Raw genomic sequence first — 25,723 nt, 5'->3', positions numbered from 1 at the left:
CGGAGGTAAGTTCTGTGCCGGATCGGTTGTTGGAACGAAATGGATTGTAACCATCGCTAGCTGTGTGCGGTAAGGTGTATTAACTTAACAAATATAGTAGTTTGCAATTGTACAATACTTTCAGAGATAAGCAACCGAATGAATTTGCGGTTCAAATTCCATCTCGAGATATGGTTACTGGATACCATGCAAAGGTGGAAAAGGTTCTAATCTATCCTGAACATAGGCCTTCAATAGTGTCACTGGAATTTAATGTGGCGCTTGTGAAACTTAGAAGACCAATTGTGTTCGAATATTATACCAGTTCAATCGATGTCACACAATACCCACTTTACCCTGAAAATGTTTTACAATGTTTATTAGTCGATACACTAGATGGATCTCTTCTTGGTGGTGCCCAAGTTCAACACATCCAGCTAAGGCCTTCAAAAACGTGCAGCAAAGAGTCAAAATATAAGATTTGTGCTGTTAACTTTGAAGATCATCTCTGTAGGGTAATGAGCAGTTTTTGCAACACCACATAAAATTGATAGTTATTTAATAGTTTCCCACAGTTTCACAGAGGCAGTCCGCTAATTTGCCAGCATGGCAGTAATTTTTTACTGACGGGTTTGCTTTCCGGATCAGTTCAGTGTTTCCGCCAAAACGTGTCCGACGTACTGCTGAGCATCAACATGTTTGAAGCATGGATTAACGGCGTCATAAGCGGAAATGAGGTCAATCCAGAGGGCTCAAATTCAACCAATTATTCAATGAAACTATCTCAATTTAACTGGATGATTGTTGCTGTGTCGTTTTTCATTCTAAGCGCAACGATTTTTATAATGGTATTGAGATCTGGGTTTAAGGCACGGTGATGAAGTTTAAGGCACGGTGATTTTTATCTAGCAAACAATAAAAGCCTTTAAGTTGGGTTTTGGTGGTATTAGCATTTTGGAGTTTAAAATTTATGAAAGAAGCCATGTAAATTGCAAATTTTTGTTGCATGAATAATAAATCATCACTGAATATTGCTATATTAGAGGATCGCAGCCTTGATTCCGCTGGAGTCAACTCTCAACAGCTTGAGAAACAACTCATGTCAGTTTGCACGTATTTACTGATAACAATCGAGCAGGAAGAATGTTTTGTAGTAATAGAGCTATTATCAAACCATGATTATAAACGCTTCCTGTAGTCTGTTAAAAACTAGTCGTTAAGAAATGAATTAAAAAATCTTGATGATTGCTAGAATCTTTAGACTTCTGCAAAATAATCAAGCTTAAGGGGAAACCGAAAGTGGCTCAAAGATGGCTGGGTAAATGGCTACCATACGAAGCATGTATTGTTTTGTACCTTAAAAATGCATCTGTATTGGCAGAGCACGCTTTCGCCACGTAATCAGTGCTTCCAGCGCTGTTATAATTTCCTAAAACTTGTAATTCAATTTATCGATCTGCTATGTCTCAATAAACGCTCAGCAAAACATAATTGCTAGGTAATGGAAAATAAATTTAATTGATCATATAGATCATTAAGTGTTCATAAAACGTATAATCTGGAATTAGTTAATAGATATTTGGTTGCGCACAGATTTCGTTGAACTAGCGATTTCCGGAAAAGCAGCAACACAGTATCAAACTTTCGTCACATCAATGAGCTTTTAAAGAGCTTTCAACTTTCGCCGCATCGATGAGCTTAGAATGAAGTAAACAAACAAAACGCAAACGCAGGAATCAAAAACGCAATCCGATGCAAGCGGATTAATTAAACATCCTAGTGATCCTACGCATTATTCAGTTGCTGTTGTTAATTTTGATTGAATCGGAATGCCTTGATAAAGAGAACAAACCCTTTTTCGGGATGTTTGTAGTCAGTGCGGTTGGCTGCGGATCAGCTGTTTATTGCAAGCTCCGCTATTTGACATATATTACCAATACTGATACAATATTCAAATAAACGTTTAGGTTTTTGGCGAACACATGAGATGTACAGTACAGTGTTTGTCGCACTAACACAATAACGTTAGCCACTTTCGGTTCTGCCTTAAGTTAAGCTTTCGCAGTCATGAATATTACTAAATGTTTGTGGTGTCAATCAATAATGTTAATTATGTTTACATTTGATTAACACAATAAATTGTCTGACAGTAGATTAGACTTGTACTGTAATTGTACAAAGCGCTACAAAGTCCAAGTATGAGAGGTTTCCGTGCAAAAGTTTTCACTGCGCAGAAATTTTTTGTACAGGAGTTTAAAATGGTGCAAAAAACGCAATATATCGTGAACTTTCAATAACGAAACGCATATGAATTGACGGATATTTTTTTTGAAAACATCTCTCATATCGAATACAAACTCGAACGACAGTAATCACAGCACACCTCTCTTGGAGGGTCCAGATCAATACCTTTCTTTTGATATCACAAATAAACGTGCATGACTCATAGAAGAAAACCTTTCAAAATTATCGTCAGTCGTATCCTCTATTAACACATATTGACGCAATATTTTCCAACTGGAGCTCAAAGTTTCAATACTCGAGGGTCACTATGCAGGCATGTTTCGTAACATCATAGACAAACAGACGAGACACTCGCGTTAAAGCCATCGTCTATTCAAAAACCACTTATTTTTCAAAAAAGCATGTTTCGCAACATGGCCACATCGCGGCGCTCGAGTGTTGCTTCGAGTTTTCAGTATAAAACCTTACAAATGTAAAAAACCTACAGTATAAAACCCTGCAAATGCAAGCTACTCCGCAACATGCATAACAGAGGGCGCTAGTGTGCAAGCAAAATGTGTAGGACGATGGTTTTTGAAAAATTTTCTTCTATGCGTCATGTCAGTTTGTCAGTGGTAACATGCTTCTTTAAGTAATGAATGATTTTTGTATCCACTGTAAACTATAAACCCGTGGATATGGCATATGTTTGCAAGCCGAAAAGAGCTTCTGAATGAGCGAACCGAAACGAACAAACACGGGTAGTATTGCGTCATCGAACAGAAATTTGAAATAAACTGTGAGAAAAGTGTAAAAAAAGGTTTGCTTGACTTAACAAATGATTTTTTAAAGATTTGCAGCTGCAAGAGATTATAGATTCACTCAACGTTCACTCGTCGATTTGGACTCTAATTTGCATCTTGCGGAGTCCAAAAGAAACGTGCCTTACTGCTGAGTAAAACAGTGTTGTGTATTTTACTGCTTTTATGTACTATAGACCCGAGTGCAGTCACTATACTGTGAACCAGTTAGCGACAAGATAAATCTTGCCGATAATCTCGAGTGAGCTGGAGGAGTGACCGTTGTTCAAAATGGCTCCATGGTTTCATGGATATTGAGAACGTTATGCAGTTTTGAATAAACTGAACCCTGCAAGATACAGGGGCTTCGAAATTAATGTTTCCGCCTCGAAATATGGAAATGCTGGGCAGTCTTTGTACGGAAGACCAAAGCTACTAGTGAAGAAACTTCTGCCTAAAGAGCGACAGTTGGAAGCATCTCATCGTCGAACGGATAGCCCTGATGAACTACGGGAAGGCGGTCCAACAATGGTGCGACCATTTAGAGTTTATCTAATTCTGTTGAATCTGTTGAATCTTACATTGCTTAGGCTTGCTATAGACGGAATGAAATCTGGCGCAGACGGAAGTATACCAAACTCAGGCCGAAGAAGTTCGTCAGGTTTTTGGAGAGACGGCACACTCAGTGGTTGAACTGAAATTTCCTGAAAATCCACGTTAACTGCCAGCTATGGTCACCCGCGAAACCTACCGTGGGAGTCATACTCAGAAACTGTGTCAACAGTTCACGTGAAATTCGACAATTTGGAACTGTTTACCCCTCTGTAATGTCATAAGGGTCACTACAAAGTCAGTGCATGGATTCTTGGAAGACGCACAGCTAAATGAAATAGAACTACACAAATAAAATCGAGGAATACCGCTTGTGAACTAACTTTTTCACAGTGCTCAACTGTATACAAATCCGAACTGAATCCTAGCATGGGTTCCATTGAAAGCAAATATAACCAACAGGCTTTGACTACGCAACGCATGGATATACAGCAATGACCAAGTCTTTGACTTGGAATTGGACTCGGACTCGGACTTGGACATGGAATTGGACTTGAACTTAGAATTGGACTTGTACTTAGACTTGCAGTTGGATCTGGGGCTGGACTTGGACTTTGAATTGGATTTGGACTTGAACATGGACATGGACTTGGACCTGTATTTGGACTTGGACTTGGACTTGGACTCGGATATGGATTTGGATTTGGATTTGAATTTGGACTTGGACTTGAACTTGGACTTGGACTTGAACATGGAATTGGACTTTGACTTGGACTTGGACTTGAACTCGGACTCGGACTTGGACTTAGACTTGGATCTGGAGCTGAACGTAGACTTGGACTCGGACTAGAACTTGAACTTAAGCTTAAACTTGGACTTGGATTTGGACTTGAACTTGAACATGGAATTGGACTTGAACATGGAAGTGGACTTGCATTTGGACTTGAACTCGGACTCGGACTTGGATCTAGAGCTGGACGTACACTTGGACTTTGATTTGGACTTGGACTCGGACTCGGACTTGGACTTAGACTTGGATCTGGAGCTGGACGTGGACTTGGACGTGGACTCGGACTCGGTCTTGCACTTGGGATTGGACTCAAACTCGAACTTGGACTTGGTTCTGGAGCTGGAGGTGGACTTGGATCTGGTCTCGGACTTGAACTTGAACTTAGACTTAGATTTGGAATTGAACTTGAACATGAAATGTCACATGGACTTGGACTCATTTGGACTTGAACTCGGACTCATACTTGGAGTTGGATCTGGAGCTGGACGTAGCCTTCAATCTGGACTCGGACTTGGACTTGTACTCAGACATGAACGTGAACTTGGGCGTTTTTCTTGAACTTGGACTTTTACTTGAACTTGGACTTTCAGGGGGACCTGGATTTGGACTTTAACTTGAACTTGGCCTTGGACTTGGACCTGGATTTGGACTTGGACGCGGACTTGAAATTGGATTTGAACATGGACTTGGACTTGGACTTGAATTTGGACTTGGACCTGGAGCTGGATTTGGACTTGGTTATGGACTTGAATATGGACGCGGACTCAGACTTGGACTTGGACCAATTAGCTTCTGAATATGATGTTGGTTCAACAAGTCAGTCGCCGTATGTTTAAATCTAGACTGAGTGGTGCTGCTATAAAGTCGGGTGGATCGTTGCACTAGCCCCGTAATTATCCTGTACACTAAAAACCGGCTGCGAAGTCTGTCGATAAAGAAGGGTCAAGTCCAAGAAGGCTGTTAGAGAACGAAAGGAGGTTGGAAAAAGGAGGAAAATACAGTTAGAGAGGATAGAAACCTGAATGGTTATACCAATTATCGCTAAACAACCGACAAAGGAGTAAAATAATTTGTGTTATTGCAACAAAAAAGGAGAAATTGAAGATTGAAGTGTTAAAAAGCGAAAAGTAGTAGCGAATAGTTTGATGAATCAGGTATTATTGGTAAGAAAAGTGAAAATTAAAGACATGTGGGAAAGACAGTTCCTATTCGTTTAGTGCTCAACCTCCATGCAATTATTTTTTTTTGTTTTATTTGGTCGGCCACCAGCACACCGAAATTGGGCCGGACAATTATTGCTGATTAGCTGCAAGTCAACCGCGTGGCTGCTAATCCGCGTTCCTTTTCAACCGAGCCGAGTGGAATCGGTAGTAATCCGAAGCTGACCAAGCTAGGTCAGGAAGTTGGTCCACAGACCTCAGACTTAATATATTAGCTACCACAAAAACATCAAGCCAAGAAATTTAAAATCTCCAGGTTACTCATTGAAAATTTTTTCGTTATAATATAAATTTCATAGAGAAGGTGGGGCACCCAACCAAGGCACGCCAGTGTATTCCACAATATAAATGGCATTGATCGTATAGAGCCGGCATAGAAACGAACTGAGATGACTGCCTTGGGGAACGCCGCACTACCAAAAATTATTAACACGAAACTTTCGAGTAATTTTATCCCCTATCGACATGTTATGATATGTAATGAAAATTTGATAGAAAGCTAACGAAAATACGTATACAATGTGTTTGGGCCTTTACATTCTCTCTCCTTGATTTCATGGTTTTACCTCATGGAAGTAAAATTTGTAATAGCCTCCTACGATGGCATGGCAGATTTTATTATCATCTACAATATTTTCTTATTATGTACTGTTTTTGTGCTCACACTCCTGCACGACTTTTTTTAGTAGCAAACTAGCACTTTCCTTGCTAGTGCAAAACTTTCAGACTTATAACAGCAAAAATATTCAGATTGTAGTGCACAAATGTGACTGGTAACAACCCAAGTAAAAATTTGAGTTTTATTACCCTCTTATGATCGCATTTATGACCAAAATTGGTAATGTAAACCGCAATAAGAGTGCAATAAAACTCATATTGCTGCTTGGGAATAGACTCTGAATGTGTTTATTACAAGACTTTGCTTCCACGATGCGATACAATTAAATGACGATGCAAAATTACCATGGTGAATCCACAACACGCAGTTAACAATACGTTTAAAAACATGAAACATGAAACCTTTCCTTTGAATCAAAGGGAGAAGTTTCGTCTTTCTTAAATCTCTGCTTGTACTAAGATGCTCACCTGAAGAACATTATTCAACTAATGATCTTAATAGCCAGAAAAATAATACGTATTAGTTTTCCAAAGCAGCCGAACAATAACGTCAGTTCGTTTTATTGTAACCAAATTTACGCCAACCTATCTTGCACCATTTAACAATCGAATATCCTGCTTTTACAACCATTAGCCTCTACGGAAGCAAAGTCTCTTCTAATTTGACTAGAATTGCATTTCATAAAAAATGTCATAAAGCATCAACCATCATACAGCCGCTCACTACCAACACAATCATCAGAACGGAACCACTCACACCCGGCGCTCCGTTACGGTGGTTCCGCCAGCCCTTCGTGGACGTTCGGCGTCTATGCGGACCGGTGCCCGGTTTCCGTTTCCTCCGTACGGTGAGCGAATCGATCCATTTATTACCGAAAGCTACATCTGTGAAATAATCCGGCCTGCCGTAGATAGCAAAACTCTGTCCGGCCAGTCCGGCGTCGCTAGGGTCACCACCGCATTGGCCTACGGCCCATTCTGGTACTCCACCAGCGGCTGAAGTTGAAGCTGCGAGCATGGCAACGGCTTGCATCGACTCTACACCCAAACGCGACACGATTGCAACTTGCTTGCCTTCGCATACTAACGGGCTGCCTAGCATGAAGCGTAGTCGGGGCTGGTGCTGATTCTGCCGATTGGTTAAACGTGGAAAGCTTCAATGATTGTACGTAATGTGCACAATATGGTACTTATACTTACGTCATTACACTGGATGGTGTTGTTATTGGCGGTCGTGATCTTTGCGCACAATGCGTCGTCTGTGAAATTGACTGCACTCGGGTAATCCGTTTGGCATTTTTCTCGAGTCCACAGTTTGGCTTTGATTTCCGTTATATTGGCTATGGAACTTGGAATTGAACAGCCCGTGCCCTCTTCCATGCCGTAGCCAGGTTTGACCAACGGAATTGAGCTGACAGTTGAGGAAAACTTTAATGTGGTACTTAACTTCAGCAAAGCCAGAGCTCGCTTTGCTGTTTCTGGGTTATGTTTCGGATGAACGTGAGTAGATTTCACACCGTACAGAACTCCACCTTCGTTTAGACTGTTGCACCCCAGCCGTACCGTAAGGTACGATATGGTTTTGTTCCTTAAAATAGAATTGGAACAAGTTACTGCCCATCGTCAGTAGTATTGATAACATTTAATGTTCACATCACACATCTGGCCGCCGTTAGAATCCAAGCCGTCTCAATCACTGAACCACCGCAATATGCACTACCCTTGTACTCGATGACAGCTTTATATGGAACAACGCGTCCACCGAGACTGTGATTATCTGTGAACATACAAGTGATTAAATAGTAAAGATGTGCAAAATAGAAAACCGCCTACCAGTGATAGCAGCTACGATGAACACCAAAAGGTATTCTCGTATTTCCATTCTAGCGCACTGACCACGGATTTAGAAAAATGTATCACTTCTATCACGTTCCGATGCAACATCATGAACTGCCAACGAAGCGGCCAAACGAGTTTCCCGATACCCCCGGTGCAACTCTCGCTCCCGCCTAACACATACTCGCTCACAGATGCACGATCTGCAATTGAACTGCAATAGAGCAAACGCCGAACGGCGACCTCCGTCGGTCGGTTTATATATCGCGAACAACCATGAAAAAAGTCTAAACAATCAACCGCGAAACCCATAAACAGATAAGTATTCTATAAATTTCCTTGACACGCGCTTTAATGAGTATTCTTCATTAGTCTATTAGACATTCCGTTGCGATTTTGTGACAAATTTATTCAAACCCTCGGTGACATGTGTTTAATGAGCTGGACAGACCTATCCGTTCGAGAATGTCATGTGGTTGTTCAGCAACGATATAATCATACAGCTTAATTTGCGGGGCTCATTGTAACTTGTTCGACGCAAACTTTCACACAGAGAGGGATAAAAGTTCTTACGTTATTCTTGCCACGCACGTTTCTACCAGGTAATTTTTATTGGCATCAACCGCCGGTTCTGGTTCCGGCACGTCCATCGGGGTTTTTTTTTCACCAAACATGGCGTTAGTTTTTGTCTACACGGCAGCCCGGTAGAACATTTCCAGCAAAGAAAAGTAGTTTCCGTTTACCTACCCTACCAGTAGCGGATCCTTTTCCTTTTAGGGAACGTCGCAGCGTATGTAATTTGGCTCACAACTACTCATTCGTGACAATAATGGTGATTGGTGCTAAATGCAGTGCATTTGTATTGCATTCAATGCAAGATGACTCCTATTTGGCACTGATAAAGTGACGACCGTAATACAATTTGCAACAGTTCATATGAATTGAAACCGGCACGGGTTTTGACGTAGGACTCGTAGCCTGTTCAAACTTTGGTAAAAGCCAGGGCACTAAACATTTGCAACGAGTTGTAGCCCCTTTTAGCTTAAATGTATTGATACAACGTAGCTTTAACTTGTATTTCTAAAAGTCCCAATACCGCAATATTGGTCATTACTTAAATTATTTATCTCTGTTTTATTTTAAATTGTGTAAGTTACTTCTAATGAGAATGATTATATTTAGACCTTATCTTAATTTGGTATAAAATTTCTATGTCAGTACTACCTCCATTTTTCTTGACTTTCCAAATATTCTTAATAAACTAGTTGAGCCAGAATCTTACGATCCGGAAAATATAAATGTCTGTTCAAAAAATTGCGGGTACATTCCATTGGTCAGTGTTTGCTAAGGTGTTTAAGAGTTGTATTAGTTCTTTGAGTTCTTATATTTCATAATATGGCTCTAAGATGTTGTTCATAAAAGAGTCTTAGCCGGAATCTGAAACAAATAGTTTTTATTCTCGTATTGGATATTATTTATATATCAAATGAAATATAAATACACATATTTAATTGAATAAAAACATTGTATCCACTGTGCTGATTCTATAGTTGGGCAAAATGGCTCTTTTGTGTGAGTGGCTTTGAACCGTCCATTTTCTGCCGCGAAATGATTCATATCCAAGTGACAAAATTCTGACTTCGAGAAAAACACATTCAAAGTTTGCTGTTCTGTATGGTTTATAACTATAAATCGTTCGAAATCATCTTATAACTCTGGCTGTTTGCAACATTTATGTAGTTTGAAAATTCTTGATCGTTTGCTGTCATTAGCTCATTTTTTTTAAATTTTGCGACTTGGTCCAATCTGATTTAACACTAACCATGATATCGCGACAAGCAATCAAGTTGAGCAGGCGAATCTAGCAGTCGCGTCGAGCAGTTAAATCAAGCAGTCCAGTCGAGCAGTTGAATCAAGCTGTTCAGTCAAGCAGTTGAGTCGAACAGTCAAGTCGAGCAGTTGAATCGAGTAGTCTAGTCGAGCAGTTGAGTCAAGTAGTCGAGTCGAGTCAAGCAGTAAAATCGAGCAGTTCAGTCGAGTAGTCCAGCCGAACAGTCGAATCGAGTGTTCTAGTCGAGCAATAGAATCGAGTAATCGAGTACAGCAGTTGAGTCGAGGAGCCGATTCGAATAGTTCAATCGAGTAGTTCAGTCAAGCAGTTGAGTCCAGTCGAGCAGTTGAATCGAGTAGTCGAGTCGAGTAGTTGAGTATAGCGGCCCAGTTGAACAGTTTAATCGAGCAGTTGAGTCGAGTAGCCCAGTCGGGCAGTTGAATCGAGTAGTCCAGTCGAGCAGTTGAATCGAGCAGTCGAATCCAATAGTTCAATCAACCAGTCTAGTCGATCAGTCAGGTCAAGTGCTTCAGTCAAGCAGTTAAGTTTCGCAGTGAAATCGAGCAGTCGAATCGAGTCGAGCAGTTTAGTCGAGCAGTTGGGTCGAACAGTTAAGTCGAGCAGTCCGGTCGAACAGATGAATCAAGCAGTCCACTCGTCAGTTGAATCGAGCTGTCAGGTCGAGCAGTTTTTTAAATGGGCTTATCATTTTGACCACAACATTATTGATCTATTGTAATGTTGCCCGGGTGTATGCTGTATTCTACACTGCATTTCTGTGCTTTATCGTTATTGAGTAAACGATAAGCTTATATATTTTTTATGGTGCTTATGTGTATGAGGGTTTTACCCTTGCTTCGATGCATGTCCTACTATACCAAACCTATTTCGCCTCGTTATAGTTAGAACTGATGAGTCCTCATGAGGTTCAAAACCATTACCTCAATAGGTCCTCATACCAGTATACATACCGTAAGAAGCGTCTTCTAGATAATGTAGAACTCAGCATGAAGGAAGGGTGATGAGGGGTCTGAGAATAAACCTATGCTAAAGTCACTTTGACATCGAATGGCCTGATCCTACTAAGATTCGAACCCACGACCATTCGTTTGTCAAAGCAGGTTCGATAACCTTGCGGCTACAGAGGCACCCGTCGAGCTCGAGCAGGTAAATCGAGTAGTCTACTCGAGCAGTTGAATCGAGCAATCGAGTTGAGCAGTTGAGTCGAGCAGCCGATTCGAATAGTTCAATCGAATAGTTGAGTCAAGCAGTTGAGTCGAGTAGTTTAGTCGAGCAGTTGAATTAAGCAGTTGAGTTGAGTAGTCCAGTCTATCAGTTGAGCCGAGCAGTCGAATCGAAAAGTTGAACCAAGCAGTTGAGTCGAGCAGTTATATCGAGTATTTAAGCCGAGCAGTGAAATCAAGCAGTCCAGTCGAGCAGTTGAGTAGAGCTGTCAATTCGAGCAGTCGAATCGAACAGTCCAGTCGAGCAGTTCACTTGAGCAGTCCAGTCTAGCAATCAAATCGAGCAGTCTAATTGACCAGTCCAGTCGAGCAGTCTAGTTAACCAGTTGAGCAATCGAGCAATCCAGCAATCGACCAGTGGGGTGTCTGAGAATAGAACTCATTGCTACGAAAACATGATGTCCTGTCATGGGCCTTTTTTTATCACCGATTAGCCTCTTATGACGTCCAGTCAGAGACCTGGTTTTGGGTACAGACAAGCCTCTTATATAAATAGATTTTATTATTTTATTGTTGAGCTAAACTTTTGAATTTTCGCTTTAAAAGTTGGAGCGATGGAACTAATTTTGATCAGACCGAACATATTTTCACCCTCAAGGTGCTTTTTTAAGTAGTCCTGAAATCTAAATTTTTATACGCCCCCATAAAAAATCCCTCGAACTTTTCCCCCTATTCAGTAAGTTCGCGTTCCTATCCGCGATCGGTATCTGCATTAATAGATTTGATATTTTTGGTCGATAGATGCGTAAAATTCCATCTGTCTAAATTGTTTATCGGAGCATACACTCACCGCACCGTTCGGCAAACGGTATTCGTCGTCTCTTTTATTCTCTAGTGTTCTTATGGGAAACTGCGAGTTTGACGTCTCACTCGCTGTTCATAAGAATGGTGGGAGAACGAAAGAGGCAAACATAGCAGCAACAGATAGCTGTGCACACGGTCCGGCTACAAAACAATGTTGTCAAAGCAAATATTATTAAAACACATCGTTGCTTCATTAAATCACTGAGAAAATCTTTGAAAATTATTGAAAAAGCTGTCTTTTCTGTTGTTTTTAATAAAGAAAAATTAATTATGAATATACATTTCTCTTGAAGGTATTGAGCCACGTTTTCACCATTGGAGGTTTCAGTTAATTTCAAACCTAGATTTCTTATTTCTAGAACCGAAACAGTGTCTTGGCAACACGATATTTCCTCAGTTACGCTGCAGCTGCTGCTACTGGTGAACAGGTACTGGTAAACATATGGTTATTCCTTAAAAACAACCTTTCATTATTTTTAAGGTGCCCTGCCTAAGCACGAAGGGCACTTTTCAATAGCCAGTTTCGTCTGAAATACTAAACTCACCTGTTGTCTTGCTTACAACCCTACATTCTCTGCTATTCATGGGCTGTCCGATTAGAAACGAAACCGCGCGTTGGCTTCAGCCACGCAATCACCACCAACGTTGTCCTTTTATTCATGTAGCAAAATCTGATCCCGGTTCAAAAGTCGACGACGTTGCTGTTGCGTTGGAATAAGGGTCCAGTGTCAAAGCAAACCAAAATTCGCAAAAAGCTGGGATTGTATCGGGGAAGCAATTTTAATTATTTTTTTTTTCTCACACTGAGCATTACGTTTCTACGAAATGCTGCACAGCCATTCCTTTTTGAAGAAACTTGAAATCATATACCCGAGCTTATTTCACCCGTCTATTTGCATCGTCTTACTGGAAATACCATACCTCGGTGCTATTTTATTCATCATGGGGAAGTACGTTGTCAACGGCAGATTCCGGTTGAATTAATTTCCAGGCAAAATAGCGGATCCACAAAAGGTATCGCATTTCTAGTTAAATTCAATCCTACATTCGTATTTTCGTTATTTTTAGTTCCCGAAATATACCAGTTTAACTTTTCGGTATACCAGGCAAGGCAATCTCCGTAGTATGATGGCAAATCCACTACGAAATGAAAGCAGAGTAAAGGTTCGGTACAATTATCAGTGAAAAGCATGAAAAATAAGATGTCAGTCGCAGCACGACAGACAGCGATGATAAGAACACCTTGCTCGGGAAAGTTGTTCATATATTCATGGAGCTTTCTCCCCCGTAACTCTGGGGCGAAAAAATAAGCTGGATGCTGCTAGCCAAATGATTTGAAGCTTTGATAAAGGAAAGACAAATTGGAAAGACACCAAAATAGGCTCCGGGCAGCGGCGTAGGGAGACAATTGTTCCGAGAGGGTGTGCTGCAAACCAGAATGATGAGCACTTATCTGAAATGAGAAGTTATTTTTATTCAAACCATTATTTTTTCAGTCTAAAATTAAAATGGATTTGGACAAAAAAATCAATAACTCGAAGGACATCTTTTTAGCTTCGCTTTGCTACGTCCGTGACTATTTGGCGATCTAATAGCTAGGTGTGGAAGGTAGAAAAATGGATTGGGACATCGACCGAACCGCCGCTAATCAGGCCATTAATCTTCGTCAGCTAGCATTGAAGCTTTTGCCAGAAACGAACGACATACGTGCGAGCTAGCTTCACCAAACCGTGCGGATCAAAGGAACGCTTCCTTCCCTGGGGTATATATTTTGATTAACACTATGCAAATTTGGAAATAATTCGAATTGTGATGCTGACAGGACATGGGAAGGACAAAAATAGCTGATGCTGTTTACCGTCTTCTAGTGGATTATTATTGGCGAAGAGATGACAAAATGATGACAATATTGCACCAATTGGGAGATTAGCTTAATTTGGTCGTGTCTCATTTGTCCGGAGGTGTATTAATTTTATTAAGATCTGAAGCATTTTTCGAGTGCTGCTTTGCTGGTTAGCTATTTCAGTGACTTGAAATTGGCAAAGCAACTTCCTTGTATTGGCTGGTTATTTCAGGACAAATAGGGTAGGTAAATGTTGTAATAGTGGGTGTACCAGTAATAGTGGAAACTCGAAGTATTTCATAATTTTGGCGGCTTTCGGCATAATTTCAATATTCTACTGTTAAACATATATTTGTTAAAAGTTTTATTTAAAGTACACAGTTAAAATATAGGATGTTGGTGCAGAAATTACAAATTCCTTTTGAGCAGACCAGTAAGGGGCTATTGCTTAAGAACAACAAACAACACACCATAACATTTTAACAAGCCTACGCTGTTATCCACCTACTGCCATGCTCACTGCAAACGTTTTTAAGGGTGGTAAACGAAAATCCACTATTATAGGAATATTCTCCTCTATTAAAGGAATATTACCACTACTGTAAGAGCACCGACTAATGTCAGGAAAAATCAACAGAAGGGTATAAACTTTTTTATTAATATTAATTATTATTGTTATTTTAAAGCGAGCCAACCACCGGTTGAAAGCCCCATTAAAAAGTAAACAAATAAATAAATAATATTGTTAATATTAATTAATCAACAGAATGGTATAATTTTGGTTTGTGTTCAAAACTAACATTATGGCGCACCATATTATCAATGAATGAGGATTGCTAATAAATTTATCAGAAAATTTAACAAATCAGACAAAAAGTACAAATCCGGCTTCATTTGTCGGAGAATCGGCCTTTTTGCTGGATTGACCGACCACCGGCTTTGCAAGTGAAAAACCGGACGGGCCGGCCAAAAACCGGCCACTTGGTAACCCTATTCGGATACCATGAACAAAATCATGAAATCATGAAGTTGGATTTGCTGTCAAATCATAACTGAACTGCCATATCATGCAGCGCAAAATCATGAATAACAGTTCATGATCTTGCGTTGTGTTGTGCTGTAAAAAGTTCGTGATATCATGATTATTATTCATGGTGTATTTTCATAAAACACAAGCTAGAAACCTGAAAGCATGAGTCATTTTGCTCATTTTGGGAATTAAATTTCTATCCGTGTAGGAATCAGATTATCAGCAGCAATCAAACCGATTATGCTTTCCGTTGCTTGACAGCTACTGCTACTTAATTTCATTAAGCTTTTCGCTTTATCCTATAAAACATAAAGCTTGTTCTGGTAAAAGCTAAATCAGTCAGCTAGCTTTGTTAACTTGAAATATATATCCAAAGCAAAGCAAAGTTCAAATTTTATTATCAAATCATCCTGATAGATTCTGATTTAGTTAATAGAAAATTATCCGATAGAAGAATAAATAATAAATTATCAGCAGTTTCCGTAGTTGTGCAGCATATGCGCATTAATAAATTTTATCGTGCATATTGGAATAGGTGCATAAAATCAACACGCCATCGAAGTTTGGCAATTTTCGAAACCAATTAGGCTTATACAAATTTGGAAAAAAGTTTATGTCCTGGTCCCGAAATATTGTTCAAGGGGGGGGCAAGAAAAAAATAATAACATCCAACCTTCAATAACTAAACGAAGGAGAAGAAACCAGTGTTTAATTTTCCATATTATTACAAATTTAATACAAAAATGTTGTACAGTACTTAATTTTTAGTTCAAACCGAACCAACCTTCAAAATTTTTCGATTCAACCACATCAAGTAAGCATTGTGGTGGAAATGAATCAGCTTGATAATAATGTAGTGCCACAGCATTACCTTAGAGAGCGAACTAGTATGGGAATCTAATCATCTTGTAAAAATGACAATTTAGTTCCCTACAACTTTTTACTTAGAACGCATGTGCTGTGCCATCGATATTTGTTAAGAACAAAATCCCTGATACTATCTACGTTTGCTACTGCTACTGCTACTACTTGATCAACCTCTACTGCTCGTTTCTTGATCAACCTCTCAGTCATCTGAAATCAGGCCATTCCTGCTGGTTCTCAACAATAACGTGTTTATCTTTGTATAAGTATTGAAGATGCAAACGCAACACTATCAGAAGCGATTGTCATTGCTTGCACTTCGGATGAAGTGCGGTGGAAGTTGTTCTCCAAATATAAGGAGTTCTAACAGCCCTCTGCCGAAGAACCTTGATCTTTAATTGAAAATTGCCGGACATCGGCATAACAGGCGTCCGGAGTTTTTATTTAAGCTTCGGATGATAGCGGTTCGGACCATGTCTTGTTATAAGACCAGTATAAATGATTACATATTTCTTCAAAAGCTCCAGGATTTTATGAATCATTGAAATGTTTGGAGAGATAAACCGTTTCGACTGCCTAGCAATGAAAATGTTATTCCAATTTAATTCCAGTTTCTCACATTTCCATACTAAAACTCCATTTTTTAAGCAGAAGAAAAACCTCAGTAAAAAAAAGTAATACAACTTAGCATGGCTTGATTGGATGTTATGGTCGGGGTCAAGTTTCGAACAATTCACTGGCATCCTTTCTGCATTCATCGAATGCGTGGTAAAATATTGTATTTGTAAGGTAAAATTGTAAGTTTTATGTCCCTAACATCCAAACTTAGGGTAAGTTTCTTGGACACTACGGAATAAAACGACCAATTGGAGCCCCGAAAGCATTGAAAGCTGATACTCCGGAGTGTCTAATTTGTTGTATTTCTATTTTAATCTTTCTACTATCTATGACAGCAAAAAATAACTCAACTGCAATTCTGAATATCTCCGTCAAAAGCGATACCAAATTTCACTAATATATTGTTTAGTTTATTGATGCCTCAATCTAATTCGGTTCTTTTAAAACAAGTTGAATTAATATGGAATAAAATTTAAAGTAAATGGAGCCAAAAGTCTATTTTCAAGCGCCCCAATTTCCGGCATCGGGATTTAAAGGTTAAGCACAATAGTCGCCTGTGACCAGGGTTGCCACATGCACAGATTATTCTGTATTTAACAGATATTTGAAAGAAATCGCCTGTACAGAATCTGTATGCATAGAATACAGATTTTCGCCAAATTACACAGATTAAACAGATTTTTGAGCTTTTACATGAGAGTGAAAGAGACGGAAATAGTCAGCAAAATGACTCTCTATCTCTTTCACTCTCATTGTTTTGCATTGAACAGATTTTTACCCAGATATTTTTCTTCGCCGTACAGATTGTCAGATTTTTCCAACAAAAAACACAGAATTATATGTGGCATCCCTGATTACAATACGGCAATATGGTCCCGCATAAAAAAAATGTTTTCGATGTTGAACTGTAACATTCTTCATAATAGCAGCTAAAAACTAGTTTTATGGTGGTAGTATAGACGACCACAATAAACTGGTTTTATTATGGTTTTGTTCCAAGCAATAAGTATGTTTTGACTTGTATCATCTTGGCATTGCGTAATACCATAAAATCATAGGAAATGATTAATACCGCAATAAAACCTTTATAAAATTCAAATAAACCTAAGCGGCTTTAGAATTGTTATTTAGACGATGATTGGCTCGAGTTCACATTCATAGAAAAGCGAAGTTTTGTAAATTATGCCTATCACTCATTATGCCTATCGTTCGTTATGCATATCATTTATTATGCTTATCATCTATTATGCCTATCAATCATTATACCTAACGTCCATTATGCCTAATGTCCGTGTGCCTAAAGGCTGTACGCCTAACGTCACGCACCAGTGCTTTCCGATATCACAAATCATCTACTTCTTTTAAATAAATGGTTGAATATAGAAAAAGCTTCTTAACTCAATTTGGTTAAAATTAACTATCAGCTTATTCATGAAATTATTTCTTGCTATTAACTAAATTGTTCAATAATCTAGCAATAAAAGTCGGCACGTTAAAATTTAATAAATTTTATGCCACAAAACATCGTCGAACTGACCGTGGCATGAAAAATTACTTAATTATGTGCTACAAAGTGAATGCTCTAATTATAATTTTTATTTTACATTTTTCTAAGTAGAGAAGTATTAAACCATCAACACTTCTGATGGGTTTATTATAGTTTTCAGCGACTCTTGTAAGTCACTGAATAGATATCAAAGAAATTACTAGTTTTAAGAAGACCTTTAAAAATATTTTTGAGAATCTTTTTTAGTCAGGGACTCTCAACACAGCGTTAAACTGCCGTAAAACTTTTATGAAAGTTTTACGTCCGTTTTAATGCAGCTTTCTAGAGCTACTAGTTTTATGACCGGTTTTGAGGAGCAAGAGCTAAAAATCTCTTCAAATGCATCTTAAAACCTAATTTGTTACTTGGGATTTTTGGATTATGTTGTCGTGATTTTAGTTTGTTTTTCGCGTAAATTTTGCGTAATTTTGATGTAATTTTTGTCAATATTGTGTCCTCTTAGTGTCAGATTTTTGTTCCATTTTTGAGTCTCTTTTGAGCCCATTAGCTTCGAGGTATGATGCTGTTCTAACAAGCCAGTCGTCGTATGTTCGAATCTCGGCTAGGCGGTGCTTACTAGATAAAGTCAGTAGGATCGTTGCACTAGCTCCGTAATTTTCCTGTACTCTAACACCCGCCTCCCAAGTAGCACACTTTTGTCATTTCTGGTTGCTGCGACCTATTTATGACTGAAATTAGTCATTAATCAGTTACCACAACTAGTTTATAACAACTGTGCTAGTAGGACTGCAAAGTTTTTCGATAAAGAAGGGTATAAACCCAAGGTTTTTTTTTTCAACACAACACAATTACAATAAAGTGCCCTTCCAGTGAGCTTAATACTCTTTTAAGAAAGGGCAAGAACTATTACAATGTATTATTACAAATAATGAGTGATTAATTTACGTATCACAGACGGAGATGGACATCTCAGGGCCGGATGGTATTTTGACGAAGGAGAAAAACCGGTGAGGCGAAGTAAGGTGATGAGCTCGACGTAGTGCCAGAAGTTGAAAACTTCAGGGAGGGAAAGATCTTGAAATCACGCATACTTACCTAAAAATGTAGGCTGAGAGACCCCTGTTTCACCTCCGGCCTCAGGACCGGGACGGCATGGATGGCAGCAAGCAATATGGCTGTAGTGATTCATTTTAATCGTCACGAATGGGCGAATTTCCGCTAAAGGTTATGACTGGGTCAGAGTGAACAGGGGCTCTCATAGTGCCTCGTTGCGTGCGTCCCAGTCGAACTCCCACAGCTATCCGTTGGAACTGGGTTGGTAGATACATAGCCATTCTCCAGAGATGCCTGCTGAGTCATACGAGTTTTGATCGCTGTTTATAGTATGTAGTAATGTAAATTCTTCCGCAAGTGAGCTTTAACATCTCTTTTGAATTTCCATTGAATTCGTTCATTTTTTATTGAGACAGGCAACATATTGCATCGCGATATTGCGAAGTAAAAGAATGACTTTTTCATCAGCTCCGTGTTCGGCCTTCTGAGGAGTAGATTTGCTAGACCTTTTTGCTTTTTTTGAGCCAGTTTTGCATTATTTTTGTGTCTCTTTTGAATATCTTTTGGGTCATTTTTATACAATTTTTGCGTTAGTTTTGCTTCATTTTGGTGTAAATTTTCAAAACGATAATCTTTATAATGAACGAAGAAAAACATGGTAGAAGAAAGTAGTGAAATTGAAAATATAAATACCTAGTATCCTTAGGGTAGGACAAGGCGTTCATGGTAAAAACCGAAAAATTAGATCCATAGTTATATTTTGTATAGTAGGATTAGAACCGGCGTAGAACGATTAATATCATTTAATTTTATTCTGCTTTGCCCTTCACGACTTGTTCTACTCATAGAATACTATTTACACCTCTAATTTCATTACTTTGTGCTATCTTTTCCTTCATCTTTTCTAGAGATCTCCGTTCTGGAAAATTACCCATAAACCATGAAATCAAATACGAACCAACAGGCATTTATTGGTGCAGATTGCGAGTAAATTGACTACATTAGCATGGATGGGTAACTACTTTGAAAACTTAAATCTAACGTAAGCTTTGGTTGCTTACGAAGCATAGTTGCTGAGTTATGTGCAAATGTTATTTTAGGGCGGTTTTGATGTAATTTTTCCTTATTTTATTTTTATTTTATTTATTTACTTTAAATACATGACATAAGACAAAGTCTTTTAGAAAGTCATTTACGTGAGCATTATGCTGTAAACTAAACTAACAACACAAATCCTTCTATAAACATTACACAAACTCTTCTTCTTTAATTTTTCTGATTGAAAAATGTTATACGGCAAATACGATATCAACAGGAGCATATTACTTGTTGAAAATTTGTAGCAGTGTTTTACATCACTCACATATCTGTTTTGAAAATACGGTGAAAAGAATTCACAAAATATATTTCGCTTTTCCATAATTTAATCAAACCCCGTCATGCGCCTAGCGGGGTAAAACTGCAATTCAAGGACGGGGCAGAAGTGCGATTCATGAACAAGACAAAAATGTATAGCATATTATATACAGCTTTTGGCACTATACTACAGATACTAGAAATGGAAGATATGAAGAAAACTGTGTGCTCTACAGATGTTGGCCGAAGGAAAACAAAGTTTTTCCGCTGATGAAACAAAAAACAAACGTTTGGAAAAGTTTCGATCTGACGGAGGCTGCAATACACCAGCGCAAAATAGGAAAGGTGCAAGTTAATTGAGAATATTTCTTACCGAAACATACCGCAGATTGATGATAATATGGTTTTGTTAGCTACTGCTGTGCGAATACCGCGGGGTAAAAGTGCGAAGCTCGAATCCATAGCTTCGCACTTTTACCCCGCGGTATTCGCATTTTTGCCCTGCTTTTTTTTTTTTTTTCATGTTGGGTATTTTTATCACTGCGACCATTTGTTTGATCTATTGTGATATATCCCCCATTTTACTATAGCTATGTTGTCAAGATGACGCACCACTATTAGAAGCGACCGTCATTGTTTGACTAATAGCATTTGTCCAGTCCGGTGATACATTTCGGATAAAGTGCACTACCGTACTGGGAATTGTTCTCCAAATATCAAAGGGTTCTAACAGCCCTCTGTCGAAGAACCTTAATCTTTTATTAAAAATTGCCGGACATCGGCATAACAGGTGTTCCGAGTCTTCCTTTTCTATGCCACAGAAGCGACATATATCATCTTGAAGTTTTCCCATTTGCTTCAGATGATAGCGGCTCGGACAATGTCCTGTTATTAGACCAGTATAGATGCTTAGATCTTTCTTTGAAAGCTCCAGTATTTTGCGAGTCATAGAAATGTTTGGAGAGATAAATCGTTTCGACTGCCTAGCATTGAAGGTGTTATTCCAATTTGATTCCACTTTCCTACATTCCCATGCCTTCAGCTCCATTTTTAAAACAGAAGCAGATAGGCCGCAAAAGGGCTCAGGTCCTATAAATTGATGAGAAGATCCGAATCTTGCAAGCGCATCAGCCCTTTCATTTCCATCAATTCCACAGTGACCTGGGACCCAATATAAGTTGACTTGGTTACGGCAAGATAATTTTTGGAGTGATTGAATACATTCCCAGACGTGTTTTGATGTGCATGTCGCCGACTTTAAAGCATTTAGAGCTGCTTGACTATCGGACATGATGCATATATTTGAATGTCTATAGTTTCTGCGCAAGCACACAGTAGAACACTCTAGAATTGCTTGAATTTCAGCTTGGAACACAGTTGGCCATCTACCCATAGAAATTGACATGTCTATTCCTGGGCCAGTTACTCCTGCTCCCACTTGGTTGTCCATTTTTGAACCATCTGTGTAAAAAACCGTCGAGCCTTGGCGAAGATCGGGACCACCGTCTTCCCAGGAATCACGCCTAGGCTCAAATACACGAAAAATTCGGTCAAAGTTGTATTTTTTCGCCATCCAGTCTTCATTATTGATTACCAGAGGATTAATACTAATAGTCTTTAGAATACTGAGATGACCTGTAAGATCACCATCAAAGAGGTTCATAGATCTTTTGATCCTCAGAGCACTCTTTTCAGCTTCTAATTGTATGAACTGATGCAGTGGAAGCATATAAAGTAAAGCATCCAATGCCTTCGACGGTGTACTTCTCATTGCACCTGTTATTGAGAGAGTGGCTAGCCTTTGAAGTCTTTCTAGCTTTTTCTGAGAAGCTTTCTCTTTTGTTTTTGGCCACCAGACCAACGAGGCATAGGTAATCCTGGGTTTCACAATAGCCGAATAGATCCACTGGATCATCTTCGGTTTCAGTCCCCATTGCTTACCAAAAGTTCTTTTACATATCCATAGAGCATTTGTAGCTTTGTTTACTGCTTGCTCTAGATGTGTGTTCCAATTGAGTTTTCTGTCAAGAAATACTCCAAGATATTTGACAGTGTCTGAAAGTTTCAAGAGTGTTCCTTTCAAACTTATGTTACTCAATGTAACTTTTTTTCTTCTCGTAAATGGTATGATAGTAGTTTTATTGGCATTAATGTTGAGGCCCTGCCTATCACACCATGATGAAATAAAATTCAAAGCAATTTGCATCCGGTCAGCGATGATAGAGTCAAATTTCCCACGAACAATTACGACTATATCATCTGCGTAGCCAATTATTTCAAAGCCTAAGGCTGTCATCTGTTGAAGAAGATCATCAACTATTAAAGACCACAATAGAGGTGATATTACGCCTCCTTGTGGGCACCCTTTCATTGCTCTAACGCTAATGGATGTACTTCCAAGTTTTGCTGATATATCTCGTTTTGATAACATTTCGCCAATCCAGTGGATAACGGATACATCGAAACCACGTTTCATCATAGCCGCAATCATTGAACTATGGGATGAGTTATCAAATGCGCCTTCTATATCTAGGAAGGCTGCTAGTGATATTTCTTTCGCTTCAAAAGACTTTTCTAGTTTCCTTACAACCGTATGTAATGCTGTTACTGAAGATTTACCTTCTAGATATGCAAATTGATATTTGCTCAGAGGGTTTTTAACTAAATATGATGATTTTATATGCTCATCAAGTATTTTTTCCATTATTTTCAGCAGAACAGACGAAAGGCTTATCGGCCTAAAGGACTTTGGTGAAGTCTTGTCCTTTTTATTGGCCTTCGGGATAAAAGTGACCCGCACTTGTCGCCATGCTGCTGGAATATGGCCTAGTATCAGGCTGGACTGATAAAGGTTTGTCAGAGTAGGTGTTAAAAACGCCTTGCCCTTCTGTAGTAGTACAGTAGCCCTGCTAGTGGGATAAAAGCACGAATCGGCACTTGATCAGAAGAATGAAGAATTTATTTTGCATAACACTATTATTCCAGATGATTTATAGTTGAATGTGAAGACATTGAGTTACTGCATTACTATAAAATATATTTTGTTGTTGTCCTTCTTTATATCTCACGTAAATTGATGACAACTTCAAACATCGCACTTATGCCCCGCCCTACTCTACTGGTGCTTTACTGATAGCCATCTTATAGTGCTAACAACGCTTACCTGATTACTGACAAGAAGAATTCGAATAGAATTTTGGATGCAAATTTATAACAGTTACCCAGTCAAAAAGCTAATATATAGCAACGTACAGCAAAAAGTGCGATAAATGTCAATATATGGTTAATTTACTGCTCATGTTCAGTGCCCATTGATTACCAGGGTATTCAAAAGTTTAATTTCATTATTAAGTTAACACAAAGACAGGAGATCAAGTAATTTTCGTATTATTCAAAACCTGATTCAAAAATGGAATGCAGAGGAAGATATTAATGTCTACTAAATCAAAGCTTCTCAAAGTAGAAGTGATTTCGGAATATTTTATACCCATTATTATTATAGCAATAAAAGCCCGAAAGCTACTATTCATATTTAGCTGACATTCATTGTGCCAACCGCAAAGATTATTCCCGAAGCTGCTGGAGGTATGTTTTGTCTTAGCAAAAATAGGCAAACTTCATTCCGATCTCGAGGATACACAATCTTCAATAATGTATTCCGAGAACGTGCTATACATCATCATTGTTCGAGCCTAGAGCCACAGCACCGAAACGTGATAAATACACAGCACGGACTGAGACCACACCGGGAGGTGTGTATATTCGAAAGCAAGATTCACGCTAAGGGAAATGAGTTTCATAGAAGTCGATGTGACACTCCAGAAGGTTGCAAAAAAAAAAAAAATAAATTTGCCTTGTTTTGGTCCCAATTCCCAAGCTGGTTCCGATTTTTGTGTACTATCTGGGTAAGGCACCGCTGGTATGAAGCAGAGTCGACAACCTTTACAAAGAACATTCCTTTTTGGAACTTTGACTGACAGATGCTTTGGAATGTTTGTGCCAGAGTCAGAAGGCGAATACGATTGATCACATACATGTTGTGTGATTTCTATTTTTAATACTAGGTTTAGCTGCGCATATTTGCTTAGACCCATCGAGAAAAAATCAAGGGAATAAAAGTGTTAGGATGTTACAGATTTGGTTATAACTGTTGGTGTATGAAATGCGAACAACCAATGCATCAAATATTACCTTGGCGCTCCCCTGATTTTTGTTGTGCAAATTCGAATGAATTAAAAAATTAAAAATTTTAAGTATTGAAAATGTTCTGAACAGCCAATATTATAAAAAGAAAAACAGTCGTCCCCATGGTATCTGTAATCTATTCTTTAAACTTTACAATCTTCCGGCTTGCGTTGTAGAATCAACGGAAGCATCATATTCACCATGGTCACAGCTGTGAAATGTGAAATGATGATTGCTATCAATGACTTGAAAGCTACAAAGCTTGTAATTCACCGCAGAGGTTGAACTGACGGGACAATCGTAAAAGATTACTGGTCACCAGCATACCACCGATAACTTGAGCACGTCAATTGAATATTAGATGAAAATTGGTCCTTTTCGAAAAAGCTTCTCCTTCGGCAAAACTTTGATAGGTATTAATTTCGCTCCGTCCATGATAACTTTTTGCCATTTGATTCCTCGTTTCCTTTGACCACTTCTATAGTAATGTTCAAACCAGACCAAAGATTTGCTCCATTTTCCGAAGCGCCCTGCGAGGAACGTTTATCCGGCACAGTTTCAGTGCACAGATCACAGGCTTTGCAGAGCAAAAAAAAAGTCTGGTCGTATGTGCCGGAGTGCTGATGCTGGACTGGGCTGGGACAGCAAACCAGAAACGGCGGGTGGTTGGCAACTGAGGCAGAAAAAGTTTTTCTCGACCGGTATCAATTGTCCAATTGAATTTCTGGCCTTGTCCGGAAAGGAGAAAACAAATGCCTGGATAGGGAAGGCACCCACTGACTGGATAGAAGCAGACAGTTCCGGCCATCGCTGGCTGTCGTCAGCGTGCTCGTAGTCATAACGATAAATCACCATGATGAGTTATTTTTTTCGCCGAGTAACACCCACTCATGCAGTCCGGGGTAGGAAGCGGTTTCTTACTTTTTTACGATTTTCGGTAACAGCATCGCAAAGCTTGAGTGATATAAAGATGATTTATTCAACTTTTCAAACCGCTGCGGACGACTTTGAATGTTGGCTTTGGTTTCGCATACGATTATAAAATATTAGTCAAGTAGCTTAAAAATTTTCAAACAGCGTTATTTTACGTTTCTTAAAAGAATAGAAATAAGTCGAGAGTAATATCCATTTCATGTAGTGAGGTCAGGTCACTAGTTGACTGCTCCGTTCTATTTGCTTGCGCTTCACTCCTTTCGGTCAATCAGGTTCATGCTAAACATTAAACAGAAGGCCATAACATTGCTGGAACAAAACAATCATTAGTTTTCCATCGATTCTGAAACCAAGATCAAACAGTTGTGTCAAAGCACTCCCGTCAAGGCTTTTGAAATTACTAACAGCACCCATCGATGTCTGCCGAGCATCGGCCG

At 39.1% G+C, this 25,723-nt stretch overlaps 2 protein-coding genes across 2 annotated transcripts in view; both read right to left on the bottom strand.

Moving 5' to 3' along the window:
* The window catches only part of LOC128740660 (cyclic nucleotide-gated cation channel subunit A), a 177,521-nt gene that overhangs the window by 114,388 nt on the left and 37,410 nt on the right, over positions 1-25,723 (bottom strand). The window lies entirely within an intron of this gene.
* LOC128741618 (trypsin 3A1-like) lies at positions 6,855-8,122 on the bottom strand. Its single transcript, XM_053837565.1, has 4 exons — positions 8,016-8,122; positions 7,836-7,959; positions 7,383-7,770; positions 6,855-7,311 (listed from the first exon to the last, which is right to left on the bottom strand). Exons 1-4 carry the CDS (start codon positions 8,062-8,064, stop codon positions 6,874-6,876), a joined length of 999 nt encoding a protein of 332 aa, XP_053693540.1. The 5' UTR covers positions 8,065-8,122; the 3' UTR covers positions 6,855-6,873.

Source organism: Sabethes cyaneus, chromosome 3 (genome assembly GCF_943734655.1).
Source record: "Sabethes cyaneus chromosome 3, idSabCyanKW18_F2, whole genome shotgun sequence".
Taxonomy (NCBI): domain Eukaryota; kingdom Metazoa; phylum Arthropoda; class Insecta; order Diptera; family Culicidae; genus Sabethes; species Sabethes cyaneus.
The sequence above is the reverse complement of the archived record's forward strand: the minus strand, read 5'-3'. Positions and strand labels throughout refer to the sequence as shown.